This window comes from Palaemon carinicauda, chromosome 6 (genome assembly GCF_036898095.1).
Source record: "Palaemon carinicauda isolate YSFRI2023 chromosome 6, ASM3689809v2, whole genome shotgun sequence".
NCBI classification, from domain to species: domain Eukaryota; kingdom Metazoa; phylum Arthropoda; class Malacostraca; order Decapoda; family Palaemonidae; genus Palaemon; species Palaemon carinicauda.
Window position 1 is genome coordinate 114,545,625 of NC_090730.1, and position 15,000 is coordinate 114,560,624.

General features: G+C 32.5%; 1 protein-coding gene across 1 annotated transcript in view; it reads left to right on the top strand.

Annotated features, from left to right (window-relative positions):
- The window catches only part of LOC137642166 (neuronal acetylcholine receptor subunit alpha-7-like), a 39,896-nt gene that overhangs the window by 8,329 nt on the left and 16,567 nt on the right, over positions 1-15,000 (top strand). Inside the window, exons 3-4 of the mRNA XM_068374702.1 lie at positions 8,840-8,976; positions 10,685-10,729. Of these exons, the coding sequence (XP_068230803.1) occupies positions 8,840-8,976; positions 10,685-10,729 (182 nt within the window). The remainder of the gene's footprint in view (positions 1-8,839; positions 8,977-10,684; positions 10,730-15,000) is intronic.

Here is a 15,000-nt window from a genome sequence, read left to right on the forward strand (position 1 = left end):
CATATATATACATATATATATATATATATATATATATATATATATATATGTGTGTGTGTGTGTGTGTGTGTGATTGGGTGTGGGTGTGTGGCTTTGTGATACAAATTATCATCAAAGAATAGCCTACTATCCGGTCTGTGTCAAGACAAAATATACAAGAGCCAATATCAACAACATAAAATATTTTGCTATCTAAAATTTGACGAATGTATATATCATTTGTTTTTATATGAATCAATATGAAATTGTATATTGTGCTACATTCTCGCATGATTTTATTTTTATTGCTTTTTTGTAATTTGTAACAGCAAATTTTACAAGTTATGTTAACTTAGTTGTGTCTTTGTATTTAGTTAATATAAAAACAAAATTCTGTAGCACTGAGATACGATATAACCTGATCACAAATTAATCTTCATGACATTAAGGAAAAATAACGAATATGTTAATAAGTTTGCTATCCCTCCGTGCGTTTTCGACTCACGTCGTTGATAGCTTAAAGCATTTCTCTGTTTTATTCAATATGTTTTACGTGTAACTCCCGTCTTTTCATTAACGTTCTCAAATAAAACTTGGCCTAACCCTAATAACGAAGATATCCGGTCTTAAAGAGGATGCAGTCACTTTACACTCAACAAACGACCGGCCATCAGGAACGATGAAATCCAATTTACTGAAGGGTTGGTTGAAGGACGTTGGCATGAACATTAAGCAGGGCCTGAGAAACAAGCAGAAATCAACATCACCATATGGATATTGTACTATATATATACACAGTATATATATATATATATATATATATATATATATATATATATGTATATATATATATATATATATATATATATATATATATATGTATATATATAATTCAACAAAATTTTTATTTGAATCAGCATGAGATATTGGTGGAAAATGTCCTTAATAAGATCAGTGAAAACTATCAGAACAAACCAAAATCCTAATAAAGAAAAGCTTTGAAATAAGAGAAATATCGAAGAAAGATGAAACAAAATTAACAAGAATCCTCCAGAACAATAAACAAACGAACAAACCAAGACCTTTGGTAAAACAATCAAACCAAGATTGAGTTAACACAAAAGAGAAGGAAGAAGCATCAAATAGATGAAAAGAAGACTTTGAACCGTGTGCCAATAGACATTTGCTTTAAAGAATAAAAATGGAAATATCAACAATAGGGAATTGATGAAAATTCCAGAAGATTTTTATACACTTTTATACAAAAGTGATTTAAGAAATAACTTTGCTAATATAAATAATGAAACACTTGAGCCGGTACCAAGCGTAACAGTAGAAGAAGTAAATAAAGCATTAAAAGGCAGGAAAGAGGCAAACCAGTAGGGGAAGATGGGCTGACAATTGATTTAATAATAGGTGGAGGAAATTTGCTGTAGCAAAACTAGCTGAACTTTACACAAAATGTCTGCAAAAAAGGTTCTATACCTACAGATTTGAAAATTTTGATTATTATACTAATTCACAAAAAGGGAGACATAAAGGACCTGAAAAATTATCGCCCAATAAGTCTACTCTTGGTAATATGTAAAATATTTACAAAGATTATATTAGATCGAATTGAAACACAGCTAGACTTTACTAATCAAGAGACCAGGCTGAATTTAGAAGCGGGTATTTCAGAACTGTCTATATCCATGTAATCAATCTGCTAATGCAAAAATCAACAGAGTATGACAAACGCCTATGTATGGCATTTCATATACTATGAGAAAGCTTTTGAATTTGTCAAAACTTTAGCAAGAAGGAGAGTCCTACAAAGGCCAGGAATAGATAAATCTTAGAAAACATGAAGATATCTGTATGGGAAGTACAGCAATCTTAAAACTACATAAAGATAGTGAGAAATTTTCGATTAAGAAAGGAGTTAGACAGAGAGACTTCATCTCTCTTAAATTATTCACAGCATGCTTAGAAGGAGGTTATAAGAATTTAGTAATCAATGTGGAATGCCTTAACAACTTGAGATTTGCAGATGACATAGTTCTGTTTAGTGAATCATTGGAGGAATTGCAAAAGAAGATAGAAGTTTTGAATAGAGAGAGCAGAAATATAGGACTGAGAATAAAATTTAATATGAGTGAAAATAGGACACCGTTCAATGAAAATGCAGAGACAACAAATAAAGGTTATCGATGAACCTCAAGAGATTATTATTGAATATACAAATTATGACAGACAGTAAGTGTTTCCCCAGGACATGAGACCAAAATTGATAGGATCGGCAGGGGATGGAGACCCTTTGGTAAACAAAATGAGATTATGAAAATTAAGATACCACTTTCTCTAAAAAGAAAAGTATTTAACACTTTACAACAGCCAAAATAAACTGTGGAGCATGTCTAGTTGTAAATGCATAATCCGTTCAGAACATGCAGTTCCCAAAAGCTTGTCAGCATTGAAACAGGATTGTTTGCTGATGAGCACGCCAATGATAAGGAAGCGGTTAGTGTTGGCCAGAAGATCCATTGTAGCATAACTAATGTTACATAGGAGAAGATCAGACTAAACAGGTCTGAGTGAGCAGACATTTGTAGTTTTACTTTTGAGAAACATATAAGGTCTGTGTCTTCTTCAATTTCACAAAAAATAGGCTTATTGAGAAAGTCTTTCAAGATTTTCGGTGATCAATCTATTATGAAGAAGTGTTTTAATTCTTTCATTCTACCTTGTTTTGAGTATTGTTCTCCTGTCTGGTCTTCAGCTGCTGATTCTCATCTTAATTTGTTGGACAGAAACTTACGGTCTATTAAATTTCTTATTCCTGATCTAGATATTAATCTCTGCCACCGTCGTTCAATTAGTTCATTATGTATGTTGCATAAGATTTTTCACAACTCTGACCATCCTTTACATTCAGATCTCCCTGGACAATTCTATCCTGTTCGTAATACTAGGCAGGCAGTTAATTCTAATAGCCAGGCCTTCTCCATCACGAGGCTCAATACTACGCAGTACTCTAGAAGTTTTATTCCATCTGTGACCAAGTTGTGGAATGATCTTCCTAATCGGGTGGTTGAATCAGTAGAACTTCAAAAGTTCAAAGTTGGAGCAAATGCTTTTTTGTTGACCAGGCAGACATAGTCTTTTTATAGTTTATTTATGACATATTTGTTTTTGATGTTGTTGATAGTTTATTATATGACATGTCTGTTTTGACGTTGTTTCTTATTTTAGAATGATTTATTGTTAATTTGTTCTCTTCATTTATTTATTTCCTTATTTCCTTTCCTCACTGGGCTATTTTTCCCTGTTGGAGCCCCTGGGCTTATAGCATCTTGCTTTTCCAACTAGGGTTGTAGCTTGGATAGTAATAATAATAATAATAATAATAATAATATGAGGAAGTCAATGTAGGCAGACGAAAAAAAGAAATATAATGTTCTCTTCTGAGCTCTACCAGCGTCTGTGATCCATTGCATGTGTCATTTGACCACCTGATACTGACATATTTGCATCTGAACTTGCCCCTGTTACCCCTTGTCTGATCCAAGATGAAGGAATTATGAGGAAATCATAGAAATCATTACTTGAAAAATACATTATGCAGTTAGATCCCGACATTCTCACGCAGGAGCTGAAAAAAAATCTGGTGCAAGAGTGATTAATGGTTATGCTCTGCTATATTGATTGACATGGCTTGAGGACAGAGACCTACATTTAGTCTGCACTGCATATATCTCTGTTGTTGTCCGTACGAAAAGCCCAGAACTCCCTCTTTATGTTGTGTTTGATCGTTAATATGGGTCAACTATAAAAGAGCCTGAGCAAAAGCGGTAACGAACAGAATTACCATCACCTATCATAAATGTGAAGAAGCAAACACCAGTCCCAGGAAATAAAGTTTTTCTTACAAACAAATAGAACCTCAATTACCTATTAGTAGAATATCTGGCTGAAGCTAGAATCAATGTGAATTATGCAGGAGATGAAGGCAATGCTGATGTTGTGATTAATCAGGTGGCTTTTCAGCTTGCTTTAGATACTGCTAGGCTGGTAGCTATTGCAGATGACACTGATCTTTTATTTTGTTGATGTACCATCAAGCTAAAATGTTATGCAACCTGTATATAGGATATATATAAAAAAATAGCGCATTGTTTCTATCAACGATGCAAAAACGTTCTAAACTGAGATATAACACTGTGTCTCTTATTTGCACATGCTATATTGAGGTGTGACACTAAATCATTCATTGTTCAGCATTAGAAAGATCAAAGTCATGAAGACATCACAAGAATTCCAGAACACTAAATCCGATGTTCTTATCTCTGGAAAAAGTGAAGTATCAAAAGATGAACTGGAACCAGTGGAAGAAAAATTTGTGAAGACTATACAGCAGACTTAAAAATGCAATAGGACCTTATGAAATCCGGTATCTACACATTATTTCTCCCAAGTATGTGCTATTGAGAGAATGGCACCAACTAGCCGAGAATGTTACTTCCACTGTTTATAATTACACCGCCAAGAAAGTAGCTGGATAAATTTGAAAACTGTACTGTATAATAAAGAATATGGCTGTATGACAGGAAATGGAAGCTTGTTGCCAGTGTTAACGGACATAGCAAATACCCCAGAACAGAATAAAGTGTGCAGGAGAATGTGAAAATAGTATCAACTGAGCACAGCTGATGATGAATACGTGTTAGGAAAGAATTTATTCTTCATTAATAATAAGTATAGATACAGTGAACTATTTTACTAGAATAATTGAAGGAAATTATCATATTTTTTCATTTTATCTTATTATATACTGTTCAATTATTTCATACTTGCTTTTGCTATCAAAGATAATATTTCTTATAACAAGCGATTTGAAAAGTGATTATTTATATTCCGTGTTTATCAATATTTGCCTTCAGTATTATTCTTCCAATGTTAGCCTTCATAGCTTAATAAATATTTATTCAGATTACAAGTGATATACGCTAAATACTACTAGAAATCACTATTTTAGCATGTTGAATTGATTCTTTATCACAAGAAACATATTATTCCATATATTACTCGACGTGCTTGCTTCTGATATATATCCGTTTGTTAACGATTGTTCATTATATGTACTAAAATGGCTATTATATGAAAAAGTACCTAATCAGAGTGGCTAAAATGCTTAAAAAAAAAAAAAATTACAATTCTGATTACTGAACCCAGGGCCGTTCTGAAATAAAGATATACTGGTGCGTAATGAGTTGTTGTTATTTTTCATAATTTTCCTCAGTCGTTGATTAAAATAATTAATTACCGAGTTTCCCCATGGCTGATTTTGGTTGAGTTTTTTCTAGTGAGTTAATCTAACCAATGGAACAAGTGTATGGTAAAATTGGCCTATTATAAATGTTACTTTTGGTACCGACTCAGGTGTTTCCTTATTTCTGTTGGAAAAGATGTTTTCTCTTTCACTATTATATAAAAATTTAATGCAATTTATATCACTCCATTCCTATTGTTTATAATGTTTCCATTTTCACACTTTAAAGCAAACATCTTTAGACACTCTATTCCAAATCTTCTTTCTAATAATTTGATTCTTCTTTTTTTTCTTTAGTGTTTCCCCAATTTTGGTCTGACTGTGTTTACGAATGTCTTGGATTTTTTGTTTATTGTTTTGGATAGTTCTGTTAATTATATTTCATCACTGATTTTACCCTGATTTCCAATCTTTCCTTTACCAGGTATTTTATGTTTTCTGATAGTTTTCCTTGATCTTGTTTAGGAACTTTTCAACCTAGCTCTTGTGCTAATTCAAATATATTCTTTTTTAAATTACTGTTTATTTCTTTACTTAATTTCATTTCATCATATAGCTGGTAATACACATGTCTCCTTTATCACAGGTGTTTATTTTCTTTATTAAAATTTATTTTTCTGTTTCTTTTTTGAGATCTAAAAAAATCTGCTTCTCACCATTCTATGGTTACTTGTCTTTAACTTGTTTAATACTGTTACATTTTTAACTAAACTAAAAAAAAAAGGGTTCACGACTTTAAGATTAGTTTTCCCAGTAAATTTTATAACCCTGTCCCGTCTGTTATTAATTGTGCCCACTCCAAATTTACATACTGCAGGTTCTCCTTTCTTCTTTGAACCTTCTTTAGCATTGAAATCACCCCCAAAGAAATGTGAATTGAGTTTCACTTTTTTCAAAGATAATTCCGGTTCCTCATACGAAAGTTTCTATTTCTTCCTCTGTATGGGATGTTGTTGATGCATATATTCGAATGATCTTCAATATATACTTGCTATTTAGTTTGATAATTAATCCTGCAATTTTGTCCCTAATACTAAAAAGTTCTTATATGTTACCTGCAAGATTTTTATCAATGCGGAATCCTATTAAATCCCAATTTATCTATTTCTACCCTGTTAATAGCACAAGATCTTCTTCCCTAGACAGGGTCCTGACGTTGTATGTTATAAGGTTCAGTTTCCAAAGATGGCCCATTTTAGTCCAGAGATTTTTGGCACCCCTAGCAGTGGAATGTAACTGCCCGACACCTTGGTCAGTTATTCCACTGCCGCTGAGGACTGGTGGCCGAGACGGGCAGGTTTTATTTATGGCCTGGTTTTGGCCAGTTTTCATCACTACGCTAGCCAGTTCGGATTGGTGATGGTAGGAGATTTTTGTCTGATTACTCACAGCAAACCAACCTAGTATGGGTGGCCCTGACTAATGTAGTTTTGCTGCTTATGGTAATTTGCTAACGCTTTCACCATGTTAAGGTATCCCCACTCATAAAGTATATATATATATATATATATATATATATATATATATATATATATATATATATAACAACTGCAGGAATTTCTAGTCCACGGCAGGGCAAAGAGTTGTGGTGGCAGATGTGATAACGTCCCTGACTGGTGAACGCCAGACTGGAGTTCGACTACCGCCCAAGCTCGTTAGTTCCTTTGGTCGCTGCAACCTCCCCATCCTTGTGCGCTAAGGATGGGATTTTTGGGGGAACCTATAAGTCTATCTGCGGAGTCATCAGTAGTCATTGCTTGGCCCTCCTTGGTCCTAGCTAGGGGGGAGAGGGGGATTGTGCACTGATTATATGTATATATGGTCAGTCTCTTGGGCATTGTACTGCTTGATAGGGTAATGTAACTGTCCCTTGCCTCTACCATTCATGATTGGCTTTTAAACCTTTAAACATGTCGATACATATCTGGTATAGACAGTTTTCGTCACCACGCTAGCCAGTGTGGATTGGTGATGATGGGAGATTTTTATCTGATTGCTCACAGCAAACCAACCTAGTATATATATATATATATATATATATATATATATATATATATACATATATATATATATATGTATATATATATATATATATATATATATATATATATGTATATATATATATATATATATATATATATATATATATATATATGTACATATATACACACATACATATATATATACATACACATAGATATATATATATATATATAAATATTTATATATATATATATATATATATATATATATATATGTGTGTGTGTGTGTGTGTGTGTGAGTGTGTGTGTATATCTCCTATTCATTGGCCATTGCTAGTCCACTGTACGACAAAGGCCTCAGTCACGCCCTTCCACACGCATCTCTTTAGTCTTTCTCTGCCAGTCTATAACAACAAATTTTCTTAGCCCATCAATCCATCGTCTTTTCTTCCTTCCCCTGCTTCGTTTACATTCTCTATGGAACTACTTTGTTATTCATCTTGTCTACCTATCATTTGTCATTATCAGTATATGTCTTGCCCATGTCCATTTCTTTTTCTTACATGTTGTTGGAATATTCTCTGCTTTAGTTTGTTTGCGTATCCATGATACTCTTTTTCTGTCTCTTAGTGTTATTCCCATCACTATTCTTTTCATGTCTCTTTGAGTTGTAACTAGCTTCTCTTCTAAGGTTTTAATAAAGCTCTAAGTTTCTGATGCATAAGTCAGTATTGGAAGGACCATCTGATTTAATACTTTTCTTTTTCGAGAAAGTGCCTTTTTTTATTTTCTTAATCTCATTTTGTTTACGAAAAGCTCTCCATTCCATACTTATCCTTCTTTTAAAGGGCCTTACCTATAGATCTGATATAGTAGCCTATACGTTAAGATGTCAACCTTTGATAAGATCAAAAATATAAACACAAGAAACCACTTGGAAGAAATGGGATTCGGATGGTATTTTCACGCACCAACAAAAATTCTTTGGATATACTAGAAATCAATCTTTCCTTTCATATGTAATCTGGCCCTTTACAATTTCTTATGTCCCTTTCCACCGAGAAGAGGGCCAATTTGGATTGCCCGAAATATAGTAAATAATTTTATTTTCTTATTTTAATGGGCCTTTTTGTGAGACACATTTCCCTATGGATATATATTCATCTGTACACACACACACAGACACACACGCACACACACACATATATATATGTATATATATATATATATATATATATATATATATATATATATATATATGTGTGTGTGTGTGTGTGTGTGTGTGTATATACATATATATATATATATATATATATATATATATATATATATATATACATATATATATGTGTGTGTGTATCTATATATATATATATATATATATTGTACACATATATATTTATATATATATATATATATATATATATATATATATATATATATATGTGTGTGTGTGTGTGTGTGTGTGTGTGTGTGTGTATGTGTGAATATAAGAGAGAGAGAGGTCCGTTTTTTACAAACAAATAACATGCCATTCAGTTTGATTTTGGTATTTATCTTTGTACAGCAACAGACGAACTGGCAAAAACCCGAACTGAAGAGGACCTTCGGAAGCGCCTTCTTAAGAACTACGATAAGAATGTGAGACCTAGCTACAAGACCGTAATTGCCTTCTCCACAATGACGATACTCAACTTCGACGTGGTAAGGAGAGATCTTGAGGATTCAAAACTTATTGTCATTTTGTTATGTATGTTTATACATATGGGAGGTAAAGAGACGTATATAAATATTTTTCATAGTATGAAAGACAGTAGGAATAAAGAGGGTACATATCATTCTTGTTCATTTAACTTAGTTTTTGACGTTTCACTTGTTATTGCTAATGAAATCTGAGTGTCTTATTTTCGTTCTGACACTTTTCGCATATTCTTATATAGCCCATGTTGGTCTTAGCGTTACCAATTAAGTGGCTAAGACTTTCTTAGCCTTTCATTCTTCTTGAATCAATTTCATGTAGCCTTTGTTTTCATCCTTGTAATTATGAAAATACATATTTTAGATAACAAACAACAGAAACCTCTCTGCCAGCTTTAAGGACATTAGGTTCACAATAGACACGAATTCTTTTTTCTTGCTTTTTTAGTTGGATTTTTCGTTGTTCCTTTCATTCAACCATTCAGTCGAACATCTGATCATCATTTCCATTTACGACCTTGTTTCCTGAATTTGTTTCTAATCAAGGTAAATCATGGGTAATAGTTTTAATATATAATGATTTCATTACATGCTACACTTCGACCAGCCTTCCAACAAAGAGGAAGAGACGATAATTTTTTATCAGTTCCTGAAGTTATGATTAATATATTTTCTCTTGGATCTCGTGCAATGTTGCCATTGATGAAACACCTTCATGAATAATCTCTTTTGCTAGGTTTAGTTAGATAAACATCTGTCAAAGTAAATGATATTTCTACTTTGTGTAGGCTGTGGAGGCTATATCTGGTCTAATGAATAGAAAAAGTAGTTTTCCTTTGCATGAATGAAGGGTGAAAGAAACAAATTTGGGATGTGTATTTCCCGTTTACGCTATAAAGATGAAACTAATCATACATATAGTATACGTATTTCCATATAGTTTTTAAAGTATTTGTATGCTAAAATCAGACGAAGAACATCATACTTATAGCATTTTGAGATGCAAATATAGCATTGCCACAGTAAATAAAGTTTTTTTTTGTGAATATATTTTGATAAACAAGATTGAATACATACAGCAAGCCGAGTCCTGTATATTATTTTGCAAAATACCTGTATTCACGTCAGTTCTTTGATATATATTCTATTAACAAAGGCAATTTAAACCTCGTGTTTATATTCCATTTTGTCATAAATGTATCGTTACGAGAAACTGGTATATGAAAATTGTATTTCTATTCCTTTGATGTGTGTTGCAATATCCATCAACGAATATGATCAACAAGGTGTATGCCATAAAGAGCTGTAGTGTATGTATTTTTGTAAACGAAATATTATCCCAGGATCGGAAATAGCGCCATGATAACGTCAATAGGAGTGGAAAGTCATCAAGGAATGGTAGAATGCAAATAAAGCAGTTATAATTATTTACAATATAGTAAAAGCTTTAATAAAAAACTAAAATAGATTCGTGATTCTCTCTGTATAATGTTGGTGAAGAGGTGTTGTATAGAATTTTTTTTTATTCTTTTACAATCATCAATATTAAGTTAAAAATTTCAGAACATTGTGGTCCTATTTTTCATTTAAGGGCCGATGTTAGAATTACTGGTGCTAATGTCCAATAATTAAAATACTGATAAATAGGCTACGGTGAAAAAAATCTGTATCAGAAAAGTCACCAACCGATTTATTTCCTCTTTCCTAATTTCAGCATGAAGCGGACCATTCAATGGAACTCCAAAACTGGCTTAATTATGTAAGTAATTGCTAGTCATAAAATTTCCATGGCTGTTTATATTATGCTTGACATAGATTATATTTACATTGTATGACATCCCCTAATCCCGGGCGTAGCGGGGTGCTAGGAAAACTTGAAAATTGGTAATTTGAATGTTAGAACCATGAATCACATTAGTAAGTTTCTTCAAACGGAGAATGAATTTATGAAATATAATTTGGACATCTTGGACCTAAGTGAAATACGCTGTAAGGGTATTGCTAAGGAAATCTTACACCAAGACAATATATATATGTATATATATATATGTATATATATATATATATATATATATATATATATATATACATATATATATATATATATATATATATATATATATATATATATGCGCGTGTGTGTGTATATATATATATGTATATATATACATATATATGTATAAATATGTATATATATATATATATATATATATATATATATATATATATGTGTGTGTGTGTGTGTGTGTGTGTGTGTGTGTGTGTTTTCAAGGAGACGTAATGGAGTTGGAAGAGAAGGGGTTGAAATGATGATGATTGCAAGAGCAGAAAAGGCATTATCTGAGTGGAGAGCTGTAAATAGCAAATTGTAACCTACAAAATTTAAATCAAAATAGTACAATATGCGTATTATAGCTTGCTATGCACCCACAAATGATTCCCCTGAAGAAAGGAAAGATGAATACTATGGAGATCTGCAGAGGATAATAGATGAGATCTCAGAGAGATGTGAAAATAGTGATTGGTGACCTCAATGCTAAAGTTGGAAGGAATAATCAAGGTATAGAGAATGTGATGGGTGTGGAGGGTCTTGACGAAGCTGCAAATGAAAATGGAGCACATTTCACAAGATTCTGTTCAATAAATAATCTTGTCATTGGAGTTACTCTTTTCCAGCATAAGGACATCCACAAATACACATGGACTTTACCTAATTTTGTTATTTTTCATAGAATACTTTATATAGTTAATTACTTCTCTTGTAGTTTATTTTCTTATCTCCTTATAAATAACAAAAGTCAGATATATCACAATAGCCGTCAATAAAGAGAGAAGGACTCTGGAAATGTAAGAAGTTATAGAGGTAGTAATCACCAGCTAGCTCCTCGTACCCAAACAAGATATTAAAACTAAAAACACCCAACAGAAATGTAAATAGAATACCTAGGTTTGATATAACTAAACTTTTATATGAATACAAAGAAACATTTGCAATTGAATGCAGGAATCGATTTGCTGTCTTAGAGACTAAGAGAAGAGGAGCATCTATACAATTACAATGATTAAGCCATAGATATCAAATGATACTTGTGATACTATATAAATATGACAGACAGAAATTGATTGTTGAAAGTTTTTGTGGAAGTAATAAAAATTACAAGGTAGAGCATGTAAACGCTAGGAATGATTGGAGAGAATATTTAGACAGGAAAGCACATGAGACTGACAAAGCTATGAATTTATGGAGTGGCTATGGTGTAACGATTGCTAACAGAATTATAAATGAAATGTATACGAGGGAAAAGAAGAAGAAGCATCTGCCCATCAGAAAGAGAGATGGATCTGTTATAACAACAGATGAAAAAAAGGCAACGTTGGATGGTACACTTTAGTGAGGTCATGGATAGGAGATACGAAGAGAGTAATTTCATTGACACCTGAAGCTGATGAAGACCTTAATGTTGCCATGAATGAATTCAGTGTGTTTGAAGTCGAAGTTATCCTTAAAACCTCAAGAGATGGAAAGCCCCTGGATACGATGGAATAACTGCTGAGATGATATTGGCCGAAAATGAAATGACTCCCAGAATTCTTACAAGATTATATTGTTGAATGTGGCGTGAAGAGGTAAAACCTGATGAATGGGAGCTATGAGTGTTAGTGAAAATGGTAAAAATAGGAGATCTGACTAATTGCAATAGTCAAAGCGACATCACACTTACGTCAGTTGTCATGAAAATATATAGTATGCTTATTCTAAAGAGACTAGAGAGAAAGATTGAAAAGCTGAGAGATGAACAAGCAGGATTTAGAAAAGGTAGAAGTTACACTGACCAAACTTTCGTTTTTTTTATTGGTGTACAGTAATGTGTAGAATATAGAAATGCACTTTTGATGACATTTCTGGACTATGAAAGAGCCTTTGATAGTCTGCACTGGTCAATTTTGAGGAGAGTCCTGTGGTATTATGGAGTTCCTCTTAGATATGAAAATTTCATTAAGTCTGTTCATGAGCATAGCAAATGCAAAGTTAATGTTAGTAGAGTTCTATCAAATGAATTTCCAGTGAACAGTGGAGTACTCCAAGGATATGTGTTGTCACCTATGTTGTTTATCTTCCTCGTGGATTTTGTAATACATAGAACAGTTGGGGATAGTGGAGAAGGATTGGACTGGAATGGTAATAGGAAATTAATGGACCTAGAATATGCTAATGATGCTCTGCTTATTAGCAAAACTCCACAGGATTTCCAATGTCTGCTTACCAGAATGCTTGAAATATCACAGGAGTTTGGGCTCAGGATAAATAGATGAAAGACAGAGATGATGAGAACGGAATATGCAATATAATATGAAATATCACTGGAAGGAAAAAGGATTAATAATGTAGAATCATTTAGATATTTAAGAACTATGATCTCTGATATAGGGTCTTTATAATTGGAATTCATTGAAATATTAAAAAAAGAAATCTGACAATGACAAGCTTAAGTAAAATTTGGAAATCAAATCGCCTGAAATTACATCTAAAAATCAGGCTATATATCAATTTAGTGACACCAGCGTCACTGAATGAACATGACAATGAAACAATATCCAGCAGATATTTTAGACTTAAGAACAAACACCTCAGAAGAATGTTCGGAGTGAAATGGCAGGACAGGATTAGAAATGAATCTATAAGAGAGATTACTTGAGTGCCATATGCGGATGAGATCATGTTGAGGGGTAGATGAAAATTATTTGGTCATTCTCTTCGCATTTTCAGAGAGAGATTAGTTCACCAAACATTTGATTGGGCTCGAGAAGGCACTAGAAGAGTTTGAAGACCATGGCCTACATGACTGAAGACTATGAAGCGTGAAATAGGAGATGATGAATGAAGAAGTGTTGATTTAAAAGCTCAAGATAGAGACGACCTTCGAAATCTAACCTAGGCTCTTTGGGTCAATAGGCGTAGGGGGAGTTGATGATGATAAAACTTTTATGAAGTACAATTTTTACATTTTACAACCTACTTATTAAGTTAACGTTTCATAGCCTGCCTATCTAAGGAATAGAGATAGAAAGAAACCGAAGACTAAATTAAAAATTTGATTAGATATACAAAATAGAACATAAATAGAATATACTGTATATGTACAGTTAGAAAAATATTGAGGAACTGTCTATCGTTAGATTAGAGACAAGCTTTTTTCTATAAAGATATACGACGAAGATTTTTATATAGAAATTATCATTTTAATATAATTCCATATACCATGTGAAAGTACATAGAATAGCCTTTTAAACGTTATATAAAGAAGAATTTTGCAATTATTTACGCATGCAAAAGCACGTGTATGGAAAATTATTTATGTATGCCAAACCATGCGGCTTTACAGGATATACTGTATATAAGCTTACATATTTCCTAATCACTATATATCAAATAGAGATATAAATAAGTTAAAAACGGTAATGATAATCCACAATATTTTCGCTCTCTTTTTAGCCTAGATCAAATCAATAGGTGTTCCTCGAAAAATTGAGCAATTTTAGCCGAAGGACAGAAATCTTTTTTATGTAAAGTAAATTTACAATAATGTTTTATATATATATATATATATATATATATATATATATATATATATATATGTGTGTGTGTGTGTGTGTGTATATATATATATATATACATACATATATATATTTATATATATATACATATATATACCTATTCATATTTTTACTTTCTCCCGTACACCATGATAAACTACAAAAATTTTACCTTTCAAACCGTATATAAAACATGAGCATTACAATTATTTTCACTTGCAAAACCCGCATACGAGATGTTATTCATGTATTCGTAAATAGAGACCGAACCACTTGGCATGAAGAGCTCTCTGGTGTGCTTACCTATGCTGACATTATTTGTAAACACATATATAATGATAAACGGAATGAAAACAGTAAACAAGCCAATGAAAAGCTGAATACATTTCCTTTATAATGGGTGAATGAAATCAATAGGTGACCACTCCCCCCCCC